General features: G+C 52.3%; 1 protein-coding gene across 2 annotated transcripts in view; it reads right to left on the reverse strand.

Annotated features, from left to right (window-relative positions):
- SFXN5 (sideroflexin 5) overlaps positions 1 to 23,085 on the reverse strand; it is a 113,268-nt gene that overhangs the window by 35,516 nt on the left and 54,667 nt on the right. For both annotated transcript variants that reach the window (XM_047069570.1, XM_047069569.1), the window contains exons 7-10: positions 17,162 to 17,215; positions 16,097 to 16,153; positions 14,656 to 14,721; positions 3,470 to 3,560 (exon numbers count right to left, since the gene is read on the reverse strand). In XM_047069570.1, the coding sequence (XP_046925526.1) occupies positions 3,470 to 3,560; positions 14,656 to 14,721; positions 16,097 to 16,153; positions 17,162 to 17,215 (268 nt within the window). The remainder of the gene's footprint in view (positions 1 to 3,469; positions 3,561 to 14,655; positions 14,722 to 16,096; positions 16,154 to 17,161; positions 17,216 to 23,085) is intronic.

The following is a 23,085-nucleotide window of genomic DNA, read 5'->3' on the forward strand; positions in this document are numbered from 1 at the left end:
TCTGATGCCAGCACACATGCTCCTGGGCTCACCGTCTTTCCTAACATCTCCATGTATAAATAGAAACCGAGATTTCCCACATGATTGCTGCTGTGGACCGGGGCACAGCAAGGCTCTGAAACCACCGTGAGGGAGAGAAGGGCTCAGTGAGTGTCCTCAGGGCTTCCCACGTACTCAGCACACATGCGTGCACGTACACACGCACAACCCTAGCTAAAAAACCAGGGTGAACCTGGAGGTGGGGTGCTCCTGGGGGGCGCCTCTGGACCACATGCCTCAGTTTCGCGGCTGCTTGGGTGAGGGGTTATCCAAGTGGGCTTGAAGTAGCCTGGGCTGGGCCTTCAAGGCCTGGGCGGTGGCCAGCTCAGAGAGTCTGAATTTTTTTCTTCTGGGAAATGGGGATGGCTCGCCCTGCCTTGGGTCCTCCCAGAGAGACAATGTGGGGAGTGAGAGGCCACAGAGGTATGCTGGGGGAAATGTGGAGAGCTGTGGAGCCCCTACAAACCCAGGGAAGGCCTGCAATGTCTGTCACACATGTTCCAGTGGGAAGGGGCTGAAGTGAGGTCTGGTCCAAAGCCAGAGAGGGGTAAAATCAGTGGAGTCAGGTGGGGGAATGAGGTGTCCTGTGCCCAGAGTCTCAGGCCTCTCTCTTGGGCAGCATGGAGGGCCCAGTGAAGAGAGGTATCCTCTCAACCTTCCAGATTGCAGGCTGGAACAGGGCAGAACTCACTGGGCAGCGCAGCAGGAAGCAGCAACCGGCTCCTGGGAGCCTCCTTCCCTGAGGGAGGGAGTAGGGATATGGCCTCTGAGCACAGGGCACACAGGCCCTTTCAGGACCCTCCCTCACCATGAAGACCCCCTTCTGCTCTACACACCACCCCCAAGCCCCCACACACATCCCAACAGCCAGGGCTTAATCTGATCACTTCCACTTGCCTCAACCTCCTTCCTGTGAGCACTTAATGGCTCTGTGAGTCCTGTCTCCCCATCAGGCCAGGGGTCGGAAGGGACAAAGAACCCTCTACAAGGTAAAGCAAATCCTGAGCAAGCTTCTTGGTGGCCTTAACGATGGCTTGGCCTAGTCTGGTCTAGCCCGCCATGGAAAGCAGGATGAGTGCCTGGAGGGACCTAGGCCCTGCCTGCATGCAGTGAGCCTTACAGAAGATGTCTAAGCCTGAGAACAAGGTGAAGGGTGGCCAAGTGCAGGGTCTGTATGATGGCCCGAGAGGACCAGAGGTTCAAAAGCAGGTGAGGGGCATGCCTGTTCATCTTGCACATCACCGTGTCAACAGCTACCCGGGGGGTTAGCAGGTATCCGTTTGCAGATGGGCCTGGGAGGGCATCGGGGCCAGGGAAGTGGAAGCCTGCAATGCGGACAAGGAGAGACAGGGGCCGGGGTGGAAGGGAGGCAGGCACTCAGCTAGGACTCGGGCAGCAGGTCTGAGGAAGCAGCCAGAAAGGATCTGCTGCTCTCTGGATCCTGGCAAACTAGGACTATCAGGACTACAAACGGCATTGTGTGCAACCTGTGCAACTGACCAGGGATATGTGGGATCTCAAGACAATTTGACAGTGGCTGGACCCACAGGCTCCTCTTGGATTAAGACAGGAGGAGAATCAGGCTGGAGCCCAAAGAGGGACAGGTCCTAAAGTCTCGGGTGGGCATGACAGATAGGGTCAAACCTGAAAGCAGGGACCCTCCTCCTGAAGGAGCCCCAGAGGTTAAGACCACCCCCAAGGTCATCCAGCAAGATGAATGGCAGAGCAAGGCTGGAACAGGCCCCTGGCAAAGTCCTTGTCTGAAGCTTGGCTCAAGGACAGATTGCATCTCGGCTGAGTCCCAGATCCAGTCCAGTGCAGCTAAGAGCTGCCACCTTCTGAGGCTACATCTGACCCTCTAGCCCAGAATAGCGAGGAACGCAAGATCGGCAGCCTTGTTCACTCAATTAGGCCCCTTAACAAAGTCAGATCTAAAGAGTTATTCCATTAGTGGCCCATGCCAGAAATAGCTGGGAGTTCATTAAAAGTGTGGAGTTGCTAAGCAATTATCTGGGTCAGCTGAGGCTCAGACGGGCAGTTGGTCCTGGGAGTTCATTAGCCTCTGGCCAACGAGGAGGCGGGGGCGGCCAGGTAATGATCTCCCACCTTCTTACGGGGCTCTTTAGGTGCTCCAAAGCACTTTCCTGCGAATGGAATCCGGTCTGTGGATTCCCACAGAGCTGTGGCCCTCCCACAGCTCTGGGCTGCAGGAGGGTAGGTATCAGTGCCCCCATTTTACAGATGGGGAAGCTGAACCCTGGAGGTGAATAATGAGATTGGGACCATGAGCCTGGGTCTGACTCAGGCTGTTCAGACTGAGCCTTGGCACCTGGGAGGTGACGGGACCTGACACCACTCCTGGGCCGGCCCCTATCTTTGTCCTCTGGCATCAAATGGGGAACTCGTATTATGGTTCAAGTGTATACTTCTCTTTAGACGACTAATCACACACTGCTTCGTGCTTCTTTCAGTGTTGTTTCTTTTTAGTTTTTAAAAACATTCTGCTATAGGGCCCTCTCCCCAAACAAAGCATGGGCTTCTTAAGAGCCAGGCTGGGCTTGATGAGCTGGCCGGGGGCATCTATTGTGAGCTCAGCGGCTCCAAGACCAGCAAAGACTTAGCTGGAGGCAGCGAAATCCCCTCTACACACACGCATGCACAATTACCTGAATATGAATAATACGAGTATGTGGGACTCACTGCTGTCGGTGCAGAGCCCGCTTCAGATCCTCTGTCCCCCATCTCTCTCTGTCCCTCCCCTACTCATGCTCTTTCTCTCTCTCTCAAAAAAGAAATAAACATTAAAAAAAAAAATAAAGGGATTATATTGGAATACATTGCCAAATATTTTTTCAATTGTGATACAATCATAGGTGTGCTTTTTAACTAACGAATTAAAAAACAAGACCTACCAGTGGATTGAATCAATATCATAATTTTGAGTCAGTGTGGCACATAAACGGTATTTTAAAACCTCTGTAACAACTGTAACAGGACGTGAAAGTATCCGTGATTTCTATTGGTGACAAAGTCACAGCTCTTGCTTGTTACTGTTGTTTGCTGCCTACACTCCCAGTGGAAGGAAATGTTAAATTTCAGCTAGAGGCTAGTGTAGGTATTTTCCCCAGCCAAGTTCATAGGATCCCCTGCGTTCTATCTACTGGTCCTGTGGGGGACTGGGGCCCCAGGTTAGGTATCCCTGAGCTAAAAGCAGAATCCTGGTCACAGAGCTTGTCAGCAGCGCCCCTGTCACCCTCACTTCTGTCTACACATGTTTTGCTCTAGCTGCCCTCACCAGGAGACCCCCAATGTCAGAAGAAGTCTGGAAAGGCATCCAGTTCCCCAAGAGCCCTGCAGCCCCACACACCCAGGTGTGACACACACACGCCTGCACACACCCCTGCACACCTCTGCAAGGTTCAAGTCTTACCTACAGCGGGGAATGGCACAAATCTCTGGACAAGAAGACGGGTGGCTGGGGTGAACTTGTTGGCTTTCTGAACCAGGACATTAAGGCCCACCTTAGAAAGAGAAAACAGAAAGTTCATGATGCTGCAGCGGCCTGGCCGACTAGGGCGGGGGGGGGCAGGCTGGGGCAGGAGCAGAGAGTGAACGGCACTGTCTTCCCCTGAAGTTGTGCCCCAGACCCCAAATCCTCAATGTCATCTGGGGCTGCCGGGCTCCAGGGTCACTAGTCAAAGCATCACTGCCCAGTCATTCCAGTTAACCAGCCCACGAAGAAGAGGGTGAGGAGAAAGTCTCAGCTACACACACACACACACACACACACACACACACACACACACACAGACACACACACATAACCTCTTTTAGGAGGGAAAAAGGAAAGATTGCTGTTAGAAGAACACATAAGCCGCAAGTAAATGAAGTGTGGGAACCCTCATTCCCACCTCAGCCTCTAAGAACCCCTTTTCTGAGGCCCTGCTATGGGCTCAGGCACAAGCCTAACCTCGAGAGCTCAGGAGAAGGAGATCCACACACCTGCCCACAGGTGACTGTGGAACTAAGTAGAGCAGCCGAGAGCAGGATGGGGGTGCAGTGGGTGACATCCTGGGCTCACTGCCCTCTTCACGTAGACCCCAGCCCCCTCACCCAGCCTGGGACACTGGGCCCCAGCCTCGCCTTCCCCTTGGGCACTCCCCATTCTATTCCATCCCCCATGCTATCCTCTGTTCTAGAACACGTGGTCCAACCATGTCTACCATGACCAGCTCCTCCCGTGACCTGTGTGAAAAGGTGCCATTTCCTTCACGCAGCTTCCCCACTCCCTCAACACCCCACATTCCCCTTCCGGGAATCCAGTTTACTGCTCCCCAGATGCTATGGGAGCTTTCTGGTCTTGGGGCCTTTGCCCATGCTGGTCCCTGAGACCCGAATGCCTTCCTTCTCTACTCAGTCCACACCTGCTCTTTAAGGCCCACCTCTGAGCTCCACCTCCAATGACTCACTAACAGTGGGAGTCACTGAACCTTTTTCTGCCTCGGTTTCCTTGTCTGTAAAAAGGGACCGTAGTATCTACAACATCCCAGGGCTGTTACAAGAATTTAGGTAGGACCTCCTGGGTGGCTCAGGGGGTTGAGCATCCGACTCTTGATTTCAGCTCAGGTCATGATCTCACGGTTGTGGGATCAAGCCCTGTGTCATCAGGCTCTGTGATGACCATGGAGCCTGTTTGGGATTCTCTCTCTCCTCTCTCTGCCCCCTCCTCTACACGTGTATACACGCATGCGCACTGTCTCTCTCTCTCTCAAAATAAATAAATACACTTAAAAAAAAAAGAATGTATGCAAAGTGTTTCGCATGAGCTTAGAGCATAAAGGGATCTAAATAAATGAAGCTATGTAAAAATGTAAGCCATGTAGGAATGTTGCCTCTCCCAGGCAGGAAGGTGCTCCCTCACATGTCTCCGATCCCTCCTTCCTGCCACTCCGTTCACGGCTCATGGATGTGATGTCCCAGCTGGACAGGGGAGGTGGACCATGCCTTTTTCATGTTTGTGTACCCAGCATTCAGGACAGTGGACGGCATGTAGTTCTTGCTCAATCAACTGGTGACTGAGGAATAAATGCATGAACCAACAAATGAATGGATGGAGATCAGCAAAGGCTGGAAGGGGGGTTTCTTGGAGGGAGGAAAGGTGGGTTAGGCAGGGCAGAGGAAAGAGAATTTTGGTGGGGAAAACAGCACAAGCACAGGCGTGGAGAGAGAAAAGGCTAGACACGTGGCCAGACCAGAAGCAGATGTATAGAGGCCACTGCTGCCCCAAACTGAGGCCAGAACCAGACTCTGCCCTGGAGGTCTTTCCTGGGAGGAGGGGCAGCGGCGGCTGCCGCAGGACACCTGGCCAAAGGGGGCCTGGGGAGCCTGCGCTCAGCTCTGGCACACCTGGTCACTAGCAGGCCACCCTGCCCCCACAGCCCTGGCTCTGGCCTCAGCCTTCTGAGTTGTTGGAGAAGATGCAGAGCCTTGGGAAGGCCTCCAGGGCTGCAGGGTGACTGCAGCAGTCAAAGCAAGAATGGCACGGTGACCTGGGAAGACAGGAAGTGCCAACCTGTCAGCCCCTGGGTAGCCCAAGACCTCACGGAGCCAGGATGCTCCCGGGTAAACCCAGCTTGGGCTCTTGGGCATCTGGTCTGTATTTGAAGCCTCAAGCTGATCTTCAGAGTCTCATCCTTGTCCTTTCCCTGTCACTTGCTCAAGGGAAGGCTGGGAGGCAGGGAGATGTGCGGCAGCTTGGACACACTTCACTGGTACGGCAGGGCAGGCCAGGGAGCTGCTAGCCTACAGTGGGCCCTGCTCCCCTGCTTCCAGGCTGCCCTGCCACGCAGATGGAACTCACCAAGTCGAGGTCTCCCCAGCTCTCAGCAGTGAGTGACTGTCTATTTCTGTGGCCCCCCTCCCCCCAAATGCCAGGGAACACGTTCCTACAGAGTGCAGAGTGGGAAAGTCTGGAGGGAGACAGGATGACACAGGTGTTGGTGACGGAGAAGAGGAGGAAAGGGGCACGGGGAAGTGCCAGGCCGTGTGCTGAGCACATCGCATGAAATACCTAAATTAAATAGGTATGGGGCACCTGGGTGGCTCAGTCAGTTAAGCATCTGACTTCAGCTCAGCTCAGGTCATGATCTTGTGCTTCGTGAGTTCGAGCCCTGCATCAGGCTCTCTGCTGTCCGCACAGAGTCTGCTTCAGATGTTCTGTCCCCCTCTCTCTCTCTGCCCCTCCCCCCTCAAAAATAAATAAACATAAAAAAAATAAATTACATAGGTATGTTGCTCCTTTTTATAGATTCAAAAAAGTTCAGACAAGTTCCAAGGAGTTAAGTAACTTTACCCAGGGACACACAGCTATTACGGGGCAGGTAAAGCTAGGATTTGAACCCAGGGGTCTGCTAATTCCAAAGCTTTGCTCTTAACTATGCTATTTACTTTCCCTGTAGCTTCCATCTCAATGAGGCATGCTTTAATGTCTAGTGTGCCATTTAAAACTTGCTGTTTGCATAGCAAAAGCTGTCCTGAAAAGACCACGGTTGGGGCCGGGGCCCAGATGAATGGAAGGCAGCTCCCGTCAGCAAAGATAGGGCCCTTGATCCAGCCCTGCCTGCGCCCCCATCCCAGCTATCAAACAGAAGGTCTAGGTTCAAACTCCAGCTCCACCCCGGACATCCTTTTGGAAAGATGTGGGACGTGTTGGAGGAGTCTTCCAGGAGGCCAGCAGGCAGCTGGGACATTCCCCTGGCAGCCTCTTGGGGGCAGGCAGGGCTGGAGTGTAGTGGGAGGACAAGGAATAGTGGTCACTGGTTGTAACAAACACTCAGACTTGCCCTCAAGCCTCCCTGGCTGGCTGTTTTTCCCTCTGGCTGGGACTGGCACAGTCCAGAGTGAGTGTTTCAGCCTGTCCCCCCAACTCTGGGTGGGAGTCCGGGGTAGGGAGGAGGAAAGAAGAGAAACAACAATGCCTGGGTTCCAGATCTCTTCTGGCCTGCCCCTTCCCTGAAGCCCACTGGGGTCTTCCCGACATGCTCATTCCTGAGCATGGCCAGCATGCCTGAGCCAAGGAAGGGGCCAGGGACCAGCAAAGTGGGGAGACTAGGAGCTGCTGAGGTCACCCTGCACACCCACTGATGATGAGCTCGAAAGCAGGAAGGTACAAATAAAGGAGAGTAAAGAAGCCACTTATTCCCGCTCCTGCCACAGCCCCCAACTCAGACCTTACCGTCCCAGCAGCTAGGATGGCCACAGCCTGGGAAGGAACCAGGGTGGGCTGCAGACCAGGGTTGCGAGCCCGTCTGTTCTGATTCCTCAGGGGCCCTTTGGCCTGAAACATTTGGTGGAGCCCATTAAAATTAAAAAGCCAAGTGGCTGGTGGCTCTGAATGCCAGCTCATTTTCCCTGGCATGGTGGGTCCTGTTTAAGGGAACCAGCTGGCATTAATGGCACACAACTCATCACGAACAGCAGCTAGCGATCAGAAAAATCTGAGCTAATAATCGGGTTTGGGAAAGATAATGAGATATGGAACAATCACTGCTGAGGGTCCCCCAGGGTCTGTTTTAACAGCCTCAAAATAAGCCACAAAATAGAAATTAACCAAACAGGGGCTCCATTTTGGCAGAGAGGAAAACAAACAGGGTGTGGATTTTGCACACGAATTCCCCTTGTGGTCAGCAGACAGGGGTCCTGGGAGGAGCAAGAGCCCAGGAGACCCCGTGGGACATCAGCGATGACCTAAGGAAGCAGCGGACCGTCTCTGGCCACTTCTCTCCAAGCTCTGGCTCCCAGGCCAGTGGATTTGCCACGGGCAGCTGACAGGAACAGAAGAGAGAAGACTGGCCTCCTGACAATCTCCCAAGGTGGGATAAGGGGCTCTGTGACACAAGATCTCCCATGTCATGAGCTGTACGGCTGATAGCTGTCTCCCTAAGCCTCCCCAGGCCACCAGCAGCTTCTTTTCTGTGAGGCCAGCGAGGAGACGCTGGATGGGGCTTGAGCAGTGCAAGCAGGCTGTGTCCTCCACAAACCTACAACCCCCTGCAGGATGCCTTTATCTGGAGGGGCTTCAGGTGCTCCCCTTTCACACTCCCAGGATGAAGGTTCCCTTGCTCCTCCTCACCTACACCCTGTCCTGTCCCACTGTTAGCAGCTCCTCCTGCCCCAAACCCACGAGTCTTCCTGGATAGGAGCCTCTCCCTCCCCACATGCAACTTGGCATGCAGGGCTACCTGTCCTGTCTCCCGGGTATCCTGAATGCAACCACTTCTCTCTGCTCCTGTCGCTTACCTTAAGCACCCATCTCTTCTCCTTGGACAACTGCCCGCCTCCTAACTCGGCTCCCTGCTTCTGCTCTTGCTCCCTCCCATCAGCTCCCTACACAGCAGCCAGAACGATCTTCTAAAAATGGGTATCAATTCGCTTTAGCCTTTCAGTGGCTTCTCACTGCAGATAGAGACCCACAGGACCCCCCCCCCCCCCGCCGCTTGCAAGGCTCCAGCCACCTGCCTTTGCCCTGCTCCTCCCCTGAGCCAACTCTCTCTCTCCTCTCCCTCCCTCACTCCCCCCACCACCTCTCTCCTCGGGGCCTTCAAGCATGGCCCTGCCTTGGCCTCCTCCCTTTTCAGCTTAAATGTCAGACAGCCCTCCTCTTCACTCAGGGCTCCCCTTTTACAGTTTCTCACAGAACCTGGACCTCTTCCTTCCCTGCACCTATCACAGTCTCAAAGTGTATATTGATTTTCCTCCTTAAAAGGTTGGGAATCAAGGTGATACATGTATATTATTTAAAACTGAATAGCACAGAAATATTTTTACCTGTGGCCTCTTTACTAAATATCCATCTCTCCCAGTAGGCCCTAAGTACTGGGTACAGGGCCTGTGTCTTCCTTACTCCTCACTGAATTCCTGCTGCCTGGGGAAATGAGTAGGTGCTTAATAAATATTCTAGAATGCATCATGTGAGTGATTACTGAGGCAGGAAAAAAAGAGCCGCAAGGGAGATCTGCCTTGTGCAGTCACTGCTAGCAAACAACTCTGCAGTGCTAAACGTTGCACACACAGGGCCGAGTCCACCTGAGCGGAAGGCTCGTCACTCTGCCAGGAGGAGGGGCCTGGAAGGGGTGGCCCCAAGGCCGTGAAGGTTTCTGGGAAAGGGGATGCCTGACTGAGACCTGAAGGGTAAGTAAGAAGCAACCAGATAAGGAACGAGGAGGCTCAGTAGAGCGTCAGGGGCATGAAATACCGGGTTGTCTGTAGCCAGCTGTGGACTCTAATAGAGCCTGTAAGGGGACCCAAGGGGTCCTGGAGAACAATGGAGAAGAGGGCATGCCTGAAAGGAGAGATGGCACGAGATTCCGAAATCAGATCTACTCTTGGGTGGTGGATGATAATGTAACGAGATGGTTAGGAGGTGGTGGAGCAAGGGCCGGGGCAGGTCGAAGAATCTTTGAGGTGCCAAAAATGCCCAGCAGAGGGCGCTCGTTGTAGGATAAACTCTTGGCAACCAAGCGGACCCCATGACCCTCTGTGGAGGTCAACTGTCCTGCAACCCCAGACAGCCTCTTGCTTGGTGACAGGCTCAGGAGCAAAGGGCCAAGGTGGCTGAGACAGAGTCATACACAGGCTGAAAGACCAATCAGCCCCACCTGCTTCTGAGAGGGTTGTTTGCCAGCAACAGAGACCAATCCTGATCCCTGAACCGTGTCCTGTAGGGACCTGTTGTCCACCTGCTAGAAAACCAGTTACATCAGACCCCTTACACGTAGGAAGGGACACAACTTGTCCTCCCCAGAATAGAATAGATGCAGAACCCATATTCACGTTGGACTCACCACTGCCAATATCACCATCTGCAGGCTTCTGGAAAACTTCAGATTCTGCTACAGGGTCCATGTAATGGGCCCTCCAACCCGAAAGCCAATCACAGGAAAGCAGTGAGTTAACATTCTGGTCTTGGATTCTCAGGCTAATGGTCCCTACCTCCATTAGGCCCAGAGAAAGACAACAAGGCTATAAGTACACCCTGGATCACAGAGAACACCCTGAGGTACACCCTGGATCACAGAGAACATCCTTAAGTATACCCTCAACTACAGAGAACACTCTAAGGTACACCCTGGATCATAGGGAACATTCAAGGTGCATTCTTGACCACAGAGAACACTCTGAGGTATAGGTTGAATCACAGGGAACACTCTGAGGTACACCTTAGATCACAGAGAACACCCTGAGGTATACCCTTTACCACAGAACTCTGAGGTACACCCTGGACCAAGAGAACACCCTGAGGTACACCTTGGATCACAGGGAACACCCTGAGGTACACCCTCAACCACAAAGAACACTCTGAAGTATGCCTTCCACCACAGAACCAGCCAGACTTGGTTCTTGCAGGAGGCAGAACAAGGAGCCTCAGGACCAGGGACAAATATACGCCGCTGGCTCGACTTTGGCCAGAAAACACAGGTGCAGGAACCAAGTATGAAGTTGGATAGTGGGTTTAACCCCATTACACCTAAGGAGCCTTTCAAAAATTTTCTTCCAGTCCCCACTGTTCTCAGGGTACCTGGGGGCAGACTTATCTGCCAGGAGGCATCGCTACAGTTCCTTTAAACTGGAAGCCAAGAACATTGTTTGGCTCTTCCCTCCACCTTAGGCCACAGCTGGGAACAGGAAGAAAATGGTGTCTTTGTATTAGCAGAATAGTGTACGATTAAGCCTGTGTTTGAATCCTGGTTCTGTCACTGGTTTCACCTCTGTGCTTCAGTGTCCTCATCTGAACAACTGAGAAGGGCACCTAAGCAGTACCTGGCACACTGAAGGCATTCCAGAAGTGTTAGGCATTATGATCATTGTGATTATTTGCCACTCTGATACCAGGACATGGAGCTCCCAGTAGGCAATGGGAACTGGGAGGGGTAGGGGTTCAGCCCAGGAACCTCCTGGGACACCTCCTTGCACTCCAATATCTAGTAAAGGTAAACAGACAACCACTGTATCCTGTTCAGAAAGAACCCCTCAGGGCCCAGACCCTTTGGGAATGGAGAACAGCAATTCCCCAAGAGGGAAAGAGCTCAGCCTTGGCTGAAGGTGAGGGGTTTGAGAGCCAGGCGTGAAGTGTCTCTCATGTACCAAACAGCTCCTGACCAGCATGGAGGACTTCAGCCCTGAGCCTTCCTCTCCAGCCACGGGTCCATTCTCACGAGGGCCTGATGTCCATGATGGGGGTCATCTGCTGGGCCTACCGCCCCCCCATGACTTCTCTTCCAGCCCACTCTGCCCGCCCTCCCCGCAACGCCCCAGGTCCCTGAGTCCAGCCAGCGCTGCCGGCGTGGCCCCCTAACTCCTGAGTAGGCACTCCCAGTGTTTCACAAGCGGCTCTGCTACTCCTCAGTTCATTGCCACCTCATCCCCATCACTTCCGGAGTCCATCACAGTCTCCTTTTCCTGCATGCCTCTCCACATGCTGTGCCCTCTACCGGGAACCCTCAACCCTGCCTTCGGCTCTCTCCGGTCTGTCCTGAAGAGTCGGCCTCGTGTGACTTGGGGGCCCTTTCCTTACTTACCACCACACCCAAGGGTCACCTTCATCAGAATTCTGGTTCTACCACAGAATATCCTCAGCTTTCCCTCTCCTCGTCTTGAAGGACAACATACCAATCGGAGTGACCCCCTCTCACCTACCAACTGCCTGCCATATACGCTCCCCTGAAGAGAGTGAGTAGGTCTCACTCTTGTGTAGCCAGGGCCCGAGGGCGGCTGACCACAGAAATACTCAACATGAACCCCCAAATTCAAATACAGTGAGGACTGACAGAGGCTTCCTTTGTTAAAAGACAGCAAACTGTTAGATTTCAAAAATAACTTAAGACAAAATTTCTTTTTTATTCTCGAGCAAGAAGCCAGACATTGCCAAATCTATTTAGAGAGTTCACCAAAAGGCTGCTACCCCTGCTCTGGTGGTCCTGTAACCAGCATGAGACTTCATTCGGGGGGCCGTGCAAACTGGGGATCCTTGATTCAGGGGGGTGCTGGCCAAGGTCAGGGCTCTGGCTCTTCTGAGGGAGAGGAAAGGTCCAGGGAGGAGACTGGACTCTCAGGGCCTAGCCTCCACTCCAGCTTGTCCTTAGTCCCTGGGATTTGCCCTCAGCCTGTCAGCACCCCCATCCACGCCGCCTGCTTGTAGGGACTCGTTTTAATTAATGCCAGAGCTGGGCCAACCACTGGGGCCGTGACACTTGTTTGCAGGTCTTCTCCTCCTAACAGGTTCTCCCTGGGAGGGGATTTGTCACTAATTGAAGCAGAGATCAGTTAATGAGGCCGCGGGCCCAGGGTTCCAGAGAACAAGGGAAAGGAAAATAAAATAAAGCCTCTTTCTTTGGAGGTTTTGTGATTTACACACACAAAAGAAAAGCAAGCAAGCTGCAGATTTTCCAAGTCAGAAACTCCGCTCCATCTGCCGGAGTTAGACCCTCACTGTGTGAAGACGTCAGGCAGAGGGACGCCGCCACGGCTAAGACTCGTGGATCTAGGCGGAGAGGGGCCTCCTGAGGCCGGCAATCAATCAGCAACCTAATTAACAATTATTTATGGAGCAGTGCTCACTCCCCCTCCATGGGGGAGAAGACACAGGGCCTGTCCCTGGTTAACTTGTAAGCCAGTAGAACAATGACAGGACAGGACACGGGGTGTAACTGAGTGAGTGTGTGGGAAGGCCAGAAGTTTCTAGGCCTTGGGGCTGTGGGAAGAGTTTGGGCTGGCACGGTCAGGAAAAGCCTCTTTGAGGGCTCTGGAAGGGAGCTGGGATGTCCCAAGCACAGGCGCAACCCCTGGGGGCTGTGACAGCCCAGTGTGAGGCCTCCGGTCCCTGAGGGTAAGATCCTGGCTCTGAGAGCCTGGAGGGCCCCCAGTCCCCAGGAACAGCAGCTTGGGCGTCAGAGGCCCGACCCCACAATCTGGGCTAGCTCAGATCCTAGGAAATGGGAGGGATGGAATGCCCAAAGGGCCCTTGGGTGGGACAGTGAGGCCTGGGGATGCTGAGAGCCTGGAGCCCCAAGCCTATAGGAGGAGGACATCCCACCAGGATAGGGCTCAAGCCCTTCCCAGTCAAGGCTGCTCAGTGGTTTCCTCCCTTCAGCTCCACCCCACTCCACCCTTAAATCCCAAAGAAGGAAGATGGGATTTTCAAGCTGCTAAACTGGACAGAGCCATCAGCTCCTCTTGTCATGAAGAGCAAGGAGGAGGTGACAGAGTCCCTTTCCTTCTCTCACAAGAGCCGTCACCTTTGCCAGGAGCCCCCCAGAATCAGAGCCTGCCAGTTTGTATGACCCCAAATGAAGTCTCTGCTGGGTTGGGGACCCCACCAGGGTGGGGTTTGCAGTCTCTCGGCGAGCCATCTGAATAGATTAGGCAATGTCTGGCTCCTGGCTTGGGGTAAGGCAACGAGTCGGGAGGGAGCTCAATCTTGGTATGAAGTGGGGATCACTCCCCAACAGGTCATTTGGAGAGGACGTGGTCCACACGGGAGCAGAGTAAAAGAAGCCATCTCAGAACAATCCCAAATCCCTACTTTCCCAGAGCAGTGGAATGAATGACGGTGTAGGGTACAGTGGGTTAGTACATAGTTGTGAACAATTATTACACTTAACGACATGGGAAAGATGAGGAAAGTGGGTTTTGCAAAGAGATTATTATATGTGAATTCTTTCATTATACGTGAATTTTTGAATTTGCATTTTGTAAGTTTTTTCTCACCAATTGCATGTATTTATTGTGTGATGAATAAAATAACAAAAGTTGTGAAGTGACTTTCACCCTCTGGAGTCAGCTATAGGAGACCACCCAGCCAGGATCTAGAGAGTATGATGGGGGCACAAGGGTGGGCTCAAGGGTGGGACCAGTGTAGCCAAGGTCCTGGGAACTTGAGCTTCCACTGTGGCTCTGGCCCAGGCCCCTGCTGTGTCACCTGCCTTCAGCCCTCATCTGGGATCCAGCCTTACACTCACACAGCCAGTTTACAAACCTCCCCTACTTAATAGCTGCTCTATTCTCAAAGTCCTGAGGAATTCAAATGAAACTATTCCTGTCTTGTGGAGGGCCTCCAGGATGCACTGGACATGTAACCACATGACCAAGGCCACAGAGGACAATAGTGCCCTGGGAGCTCGGGCAGAGAGCAAAGGGGAGCCAGCATTTGGGCCAGCCTTACAGCTGTTCCTGAGCCCCTTGCTTCCTGCATCAGCCACATTACTGAGAGTGAGCTCCTCTGAGAAGGGTGCTGGGGCAAGGGGCCCTACTAGGGACAGACGTCCTGCCCTCAGCTGGAATGTACAGCCCTTTGCATCACTCATGGGCACCGCCTCACCTCCCCGCCGGCTCTCCAAAATCTCGAGCACTCTGTGTTAAAGTTTGTGTCTCTCTAGTAAAGTGTCACCAGAATCTACTCTCTTGTCTGCCGAGGAAGCCTGCCCTGGTGGCCCACCCACACAAACCTCTGTCTCCCACATCCTTGCCTGGCCCTGACCTCAGACAGGTCTGGCCAGAGCTGCAGGGGAGAGGGGCAGCTGCAGAGCAGTGGGACAGAGAAGTGGGGAGAGAGTTACTCACAGCAATGGAGACGGCGCTGATGACAGCTCCCAGGTAGCCCTGGATGAACTTGGATGCAGGAGAAGGCTGGAAGGCAGAGACAGATTTCTAGGCCCCCTGGGTGCCCAAAGCTGCCATACTCCACCCTTGCAAACAGCCCCAGCCAGCAAGAGACAGTCCTGCCCACCAACAGGTGAGAAGGAAAAGATTCCTCTGGAAGCCAAAGGGAGCCAGGCTTCCCTCAGCACAGCTCCATACAGGAAATACAGGGCAGGAACGTCCAGGGAGATGCCAAAGGGGCCCACTGCACTTTTGCCCTGTTCTAGAGAGCTCAGGGGCAGACACTGCTGGCTGGAGGTAGACAACAGCAAGGGCCAATGTGGGTCATGTACGTCTGGGGCAAGCATATCCAGTGGAGGGAGGATGCGTGCTGGAAGTGGGCTGAGGGCAGCTGGAGGGCTGTCTAGGTGAAAATGGCAGTGTCCCGGCTGGCTGTGCCTGGCTGGCTCTCCCGGCCTTAACCCATGAGGCCACCGGGCTTCCATGCCAATAGGCGAGGGGTGCTCAATGTTTCTAAGGAAAAATGTAACCCAAGTTGCAACATATAAAATTAAGAGCGAGCTGAGGAACTTGCCTTTAACTATGCTCTGTTATTTTGGAGATGTTTGGTTCAAGGCACGTGAGAGCCATCCAAGCAGGGATGTACACGTGTGGATCACACACGCGAGATGTGGACTGAAGGTTTGGACGGGGGAGGGGGGCGTCCTCAGAGTTTCAGGCCCCAAAGTTCCTACCACCAAGGCCCAGCCACTAACCCTACCCCATCTCCCCCCTAGGTTAGAGGATGCCCACAGCCTCTCCTCCCCAAACTGACAGGCCCCCCCAAGGGGACCTAGACTCCTCCTCCCCTCTTACTGCCTTTGGACAGAAGTGCAGGAAATACAGCGTTACCAGTGAAGCTGGGGCCCAGCCCTTTCCTGGACAAGAGAAGGGTGACAGGCCTCCACCCTGAGCTTGTCCCAGGAGCGCAGGGGACTTTGGGGAGGAGGTGACAGGCCCCTCAGACCCCTCACCCCTCAGGAGCAGCCCTTCAGCTTTACAGCCCACAGTCTGGGGGCACCAAGGCAGCTTCCAGGCAAGCTTGGAGGAAGCTTTAGGGGAATTCAGTCCCCATGTGGCTGTTGCCATCCTAATCCAAGATCTGGGGATAAGAGTTGCCCAAGGAGGATTCCGCCAACGGAGCTCATCTCTCTCACTGCTTCAGGCACATTCCCATTTCATGGGCCTTCTTCACTTCATGTTGAACAGCCCCTCCCCAGTGGGGCCCTTCCTGAAGGGCTGGCCATTTCAATAAGGTGCTTGGAGAAGCACAATGCTCAACTCAGAGGAAGCAGCCCCCGATGGTGGCACACCACCCTGGAGGGAGGTTGAGGGTCACCCGAGCCTGTTCTGCGCGGCTCACCTTGGTAGCGTTCCGGTTTGCATAGTTGACACAAGCGTTGTGGCTCTGGTTCAGCCACTGGAAGGCAAGCGGGGAGAGGAGAAGTCAGGGGAGGCGTGGGAGCCAGGCCTGCACCCCGGCGGGGCCACAGCCTCCAAGAAGACAATGGGATGCTGTGTCCAGCTCACGGGTGGTTCTGTCCTTCCCACAAGTTAGCATGACCGACTGTTCCAGTTTGCTTGGGATGGCGCCAGCATCAGCGCTGAAAACCTGGGACACCCCTCAGTTGCTGCCAAACCAGGACACCGGTCCTGCCCATGCCGGCAGTTCATCCCCATCCAGAGACTGTCACCTCTCCCGGAACTGTGGCGTTCACTGCCCCAAACGGGCCTCACTGCCTCTGACACATTAATCCTTATTATATTCCTTACTGAGCCGAAAGCGGATGTGTAACCCCTGGAATTACGGACAGCCGTGAACCTCTTTCAAAGGTATCCCAGCCCGGTGTCTTGCGCCACCTGCCGTGCCCTGATGCGGGCACCGTTAGGAGTTTTATTCAGGGAAGACTCTGACATTTTTTCCTGAAGACAGACAGGCTTTCTTCCTGCCCAGCTCTCTGTGCATAGACACACACACACAGAGCTTCAACTGTTTTAAGGGAGCCATAGCCTAGGCTCTAAGAGTGGACACCAGGGTCTATGATATTCTCCACCCACCTTGCTACCTTGGGGTTGGCGGTGGGTTCACCTTCCCCACAGATCTCAGTGAGGCTTATACCAAAATGCTGCTGAGGGCCTCGAGGTCACAGGCCTCTGGACAAGCAGCCAAGGAGCAGCGGGCGGCCACAAATAAGCCATCCTCCCCTCGTGCAAAAATTAGTCACATAAAATGGCCTAGGCATGGGCCGCTGGGACCTGCTCAGCAGCATCTGAAGTCCCGGGGTTCTCCCAGTGGCTTCTGGGTCAGGGCGGGGGAAATGGGGTGGCTTTCCCCCAGGGGCCTGGATGGGAGACCCTGGGGTGGGGAATCATAACCAGCATTTGTGGGGCCCCCTTTCATAGGCCCTCTGTTGCCAGGGACTGTTACCTGCCAGAAGACCGTGGATGCCAGTGTCTGGTTGGGCAAGAGAAGACCAACTACCTATGAGAGAGAAAGAGAGGAAAGACTGAATAAAGCCAAAGGACCACCCTACACTTTTGCAAGGAAAAATGACACAGGCATGAGCAAAAGTAAAGCTGGATCTGTACAAATCGAGGTGGCTGATGTGTACATACAAACTGCTGCCCATGTGAGATGGCACACGAAGGAAGTGGACCAGGTTGCAGAATTAAATTACAGCACAATCCCACTCTTGTTAAAGAAAAGACACCACATCGCACATAGAACCATATACACAAACATAAGCATATATGTATCTTCATGAACAAATCTATAGCCCCACAAGTAGATGTCTCTGGAGGTCACGTTATACAGTACTTTCTCGCATTCTTCTTGAATATTCCTATATTCTTTTAAGCATTGGGCATGTATTATTTCTATAACTGATGGCAGGGGGACAATAAAAACAAGCAAACAGAAGGAACATCTTTCCTTCCACTCAGCTAACCCAGCTCTCTTTCACACCCTCATCATCCAATAGGATTTTTGTGCAGATTAAAATATGAGAAAAATCGTTTCAAGGGCCTTAAGCACTTTATAAATACAAACGGGGGGAATTTAGATCTTTTATCTCTGAGCCTCCATGAAGAAAATCTACACCATGTTTAAGCTACTGAAGGAAACATAGATGTCTAATAAATACTTGTCAAATGAGTGAATGAATGAATGGACAAATACACACATATGGCTGAGCACCACTACATGGGTCTGGATTCATTATTCCCAAAGCCCAAATGTCACCTAAGAGCTAGGCTTGCTGACTTTGTTTTTTTGGTTTAAGTCAACATTAATGGTCTCATCTTGACAAGTGGCCAAACTTTGGACTTCAGGGATCCATGTGTCTCTTTCAAGTTTACCTTTTGAGAGCCTGTGAGCAAAATAACATCTACCAAGTACCAATGCATATGGGAAAAATGTGCACAACCATCCACATATTGACTTATTTATTATTCCTGTAGATAAAATGGCTCTTTGGCAAGAATTTCTGTAAGGAGCAAGTATAAACATCCAATACTATGCAGTAAATCAAATTCTAGACATCCTCAGCAGCATTTGTAAATCATGTTTTAAACATTAAAATGTTTTAAGACAGCAAACACACACACACATTTATATTTATTGGCCCATATCAGTTTGAATAAAATTATATAATGTAAAGCCATTCCATAGCTCCAATGAGGAATTATGAGATTTTTCTCCCCAAAATGAGATCCCAGTTTGATTTTTCTCTGCAGCAACAGCTTAGGGCATTGGAGTGAGAATCAGGAGAGCTTGGAGCTCAACCTCAGCCCCGTGCCTCTGTGATCTCCAGCCGACAGTGTCTCCAGCAGAAGACAGGCTCCTTTGGGGCTCTGGCTTTCTTACCTATAGAGTGAAGGGGTTGAGCTTGGAGGTCCTACCTTGGTTTAAAGTTCTACTCTTGAGTTCCAAGTAGTAGGTATGAAGTCAAGTGAGATAGTCCCATTGCCTGTAAAGGGAATCACCCCTCCCCAACCTGGCTAAGAAAAATTCCTGGGGACCCTAGTCAGCCTCTAGCCAGGAGCCAGAGAGCTTCCACAGAGAGGAAGCTGAGCCTAGAGAGGCCTGAAATTGGGAACAAACAATGTGATCCAGTGAGTGTGTGTGTGTGTGTGTGTGTGTGTGTGTGTGTGTATACACACATGCATGCCTGACTGCCTCCCAAAGCCAGAAGAAGAAGTAAAAGCTGTTATTCACTGTTGAGAACTCAGCATATCATCCCCCCTAATCTGTTGGTTTACATAACAAGTGTGTGTTATGGGCCACGTTGCCTTCCCCTCCTCAGTCTCCCTTACACTCCCTGAACTGAGCTTGGGCCATCAGGAGCATCATAAGGTACAGCTCCTTGGGACTCACTGTATTTACCAAACACCTATTGTCCAGGACACTCACTGCTCATTACATCACAGAATCTCCTTTATGAATCCTCCTGGAGGAAATTTTTCTGGCCTTGGGGTCAGAAATTTATACTTCTGAGCATCTGGTCTGCATCTGTCTTGTAGACGTTGAGCATATTACTGTGTCTCTCTCTGCACTGACTGTCAAGAACCTCAGGCCAGATCTCCACGGCTCATATTTGTCAATTGTACAAACCATCACCGCATGTATTTTGTGCCCAAACTTCACTCCTGGCTTCTTCCCATTCCTAAACTTTTGTCTCACTTTCGCCTTCACTTGTCTTTTCTGGTGGCAGGCATTGTCTTTGTGTGACATCAAGTCTTTTCCAGAACAAACCACAGTCCTAAATGAAACTGAAATAGTACCCAGGCCTATGTAACACACACACACACACACACACACACACACACACACACACACAGCTTGTAACCTGTGAGCTTGTAACCTTATTAGCCAAACCCGACCAGCCTCCTGTCCCAACCTCCTGCTGTAACATGGGCCTGATATTCATGCTGGGCACCTCTGACCCCTCATGCTTTCTTAAAGAAATTGAATGATTGATCGATTTTGCTAAGAATTTCCCCTATGTCACTTACCATGATTCTTATTAGTATGCTGGGGCACAGACAAAATAGAGATTGCTTTCTATATTTTGCAAATGGGGAAACTGAGGCTTAGAGAAATTCAGTGATTTGCCCAAGGCTTCACAGCAAACTAGAGAGAACGTCAGAAAGGTCTCCTCACTCTTAGCTTGAGGGCTCCAACTCTCTGATTTTAGGGGTTCCTTTCCCAGCTCATTCGCCTGAGCACAAAGGAAGAGTCACACTCAATGCCCATTTTCAAGTACCTTCTATGCACCATGTTCCGTGGTGCTCCCAATGGAGCAAACAGGAAGAGAGGAATATATGGCACCTAACCACAGTAAGCACAAAGACCAAACAGGAAAATGTATGAGAATATCCTTTATAACATCTGGACATGAAAATGACCAGATGGTTTAATCAGGTACTTGGTCATGTCAAGCCGGTAACTTCTAACATCCGAACAGGACCTAAAGAAGGGAGAGGTCAGCGTGCTGTGGCTATCTGCCGAAGTAGGTGGTAGGATGGAGCTGAGCCGTGCTTGCGTGTGCGTGCGTGGGGCAGGGGACACGTGTGCACACTCACAGGAGCAGAACAGCCGAGAGACTGGTCTCATTAGAAGAGGCAGAAAAATCAGCAGACCTGGGGAGGGTGAGGTTAGAAGGCAGTGGAAACCCATGCTGTACTGGCCAAACGGACCCACGGGAACCATCTGAGGCTGAGGCAAGGGGAATAGCGATCCCACTTTCCAGGTCCTACAGTCAGGCTGGTGGGGCCGGGAGCACATGGGTGCCAGCCCCATTCCCTATTAGGCAACACGCAGCACCATCTGCACAGTCCCAGGAGCAAGAGCAGATATTTTATAACTTCCTTTTTTCTTTTTAAGTCTAAATTAAAAATAAATGTTCCTTCAGTTCTCAGATGTATATCTCTGGTGCAACCTGCCCACATTCCCCCACGCTGCCCTTTCCAGAACATGGCAGGAGAAAGGAGGAAAGAGATGGATAGAGAGAGGGAGCCAGTCCACCCGGCTTCAATGCCAGTGGATTGCACCTCTTCCAAGAGGGAAGCGCTTCAGGCGTGGCCGCGCAGACGGGTGGAGAGAGCCCAGAAAGCGGCTGGTACCAGGGAAAGTGGAAGGAGAGCCAGCAGCCAGAATTTCCAGCCCAGCCTCCACCCTATCTTGCTGCAGGACCTTGGCCAAATCGCACATCCAGTCTTTGCTCCCATTTATAGTTCATAACACGGCTGGGGTCCCCTCCACAGCTCCCGCCCCCTGGCAGCTGTCTTCTTCTCACATCTGTCTACTTTCGCTGCTCCCCTTCGCCTCAAGTGGCCGGCCGTAGGCCCCGGTGACTAACATGCAGGCTCTGGTCATACGAAGAGCTGGACTCACATCCTGGCTCTGGTATTTACCAGCTGTGTGACCACACACAAGTTACTTGAGCCCTTGTGCCTCCATTTTTTTTTTTTTTTTCTGTTAAATGAGCACCATCCTGGCACCTCTCTGGACGGCCATGAGAAGAAGCAAGGCATGGAAAGAATTCGGCCCAGGGTTTGGTGGGCAGCAAGTGCTCACTAGGTATAAGGTGTCCGTATCATTCCTCTCCTCCTGTCTCATCCTTCTCTAGTTTTTGCCGGTCTCTCCTTTCTCTGAACTCCACAGGCTGCATGACACCATCGAGCTTCATCTTGCCCCCATCTTGTCCTTGAACACAAGCCTCATCCTTTAATAGTGAGCTCCTGAAGGTAGAATCAGGGTTTTTCTCTCTGATGTCCCCCAAAGCGCTCAGCACAAAGCTGGGTCCACACTACACACTGGAAGAACATTACTAATTCATTATTAAGAACATGAATTCTTGGCCAGGCAAAAGATCTATGATGGACTGTGACCATGACCACCATCACCCATTTCCTCCTTACTCCTTGTATTAAAACCCTGCATTGGATGAGGGCACGCTCTTGGAGAGAGGGGCAGATTAGTTTTAGGTCCCGATTCTTCACTCCTCCCTGCATCCATGCCCTTGACACGGGAAGAGTATATTTCCATGCTCTTGGCGTTGCTTGGCTTGGACATATATGTCTTGCTGTGGCCAAAAGCATGTGGGAGGAAGTGGCAGTGTGCCAGTTCAGAGCCCAGGCCTCAGAGGCCTCATCAAAGGAGGAGGAGAGACGTTTGAAGCAAAGTACAGTCTGCGTTGGCTGACTCCCAGTTGAGCCCAGACCTGCAATGGCACGTAGTACCGCCTCAGTCAAGCACAGTCGAACGCAGCTAGACCCCAGGTAACCACGGACCTCTAAGAACAAATTCTTATGGTCGCCACAGAAATTCTGCGGATGTTTGCCACACAGCATGGAGGTAGCAATAGCTGTTTAAATACAGGGATTGCCACATAGGAAGGCTGCAGATGATGTCCTTTCTGATTCAGAATTCCGTACCATTACTAATGCCCTTGAATTATGCCTTCACTAGTGAGATTGGTTCCTGAGCAGCCCGGCTTATCACTCCACCTGGTGACCAAAAGCTCAACTCTGGGGCTGCCTGGCCAGCCAGGAAGATGGGGGGTTTGTGCCTGAGGCTCATCTCAGGACAGAATCCAGAATGGGGCCAATGGCACCCAGATGGCAACAGGCTCACACCTTTACTCCAGGCTTCCTCCTTCAGAGTATTCTAACCTCTGCAAAGAGATAAGGTCTCAATGTGGGAGAGGGGCACCCCCAAATATCCTGATCTGCTTGGCTGGAGGTGGGATGCGAATGGCTGAAGATGAAGACAGGAGAGCAAGGCCGCTGGTCACAATGTCCTACGATGCTCAGAAAGAGAGAACTGAGCAGCCCTCACTCCCTCAGGCTGCCGCCATGCAACACAGAGTCGAGCAGTAGGAGAAAGACGTTTTATAAGTACAGAAAATCCAGGGGCACCTGGGTGGTTCAGTAAGTTAAGCATCCGACTCTTGGTTTCAGCTTAGGTCATGATCTCATGCTTCGCGAGTTCAAGCCCTGTATCAGGCTCTGCGCTGACAGTGCAGAACCTGCTTGGGATTCTCTCTCTCTCCCTCTCTCTCTGTCCCTCCTCGCCCTCCTCTCTCTCTCTCTCTCTCAAAATAAATAAATAAACTTAAAAGAAAAAAGCACAGAAAATCCAGAGAGGAAGCACAGTGTGTGTCAAAACAATGAGGTGGTGAAACTCAAGTCAGGGGATGAGTACAGGGTACAGCACTGTCCCTGTCATCTCCACCCCTTCTCTACTCGGCTAATCCCTCCTCATCCTCCAGGTTTCAGCCTAGTTGTCACTTCCTTCGGGAAGCCTTCCCTGACCCTCAAGAGGAGTCAGGTCCCCTGTCATTCGCTCCC

This window comes from Lynx rufus, unplaced genomic scaffold, assembly GCF_022079265.1.
Source record: "Lynx rufus isolate CCGP_SWC_20201006 ecotype Redwood Valley unplaced genomic scaffold, mLynRuf1.p SCAF_8, whole genome shotgun sequence".
Classification (NCBI taxonomy): domain Eukaryota; kingdom Metazoa; phylum Chordata; class Mammalia; order Carnivora; family Felidae; genus Lynx; species Lynx rufus.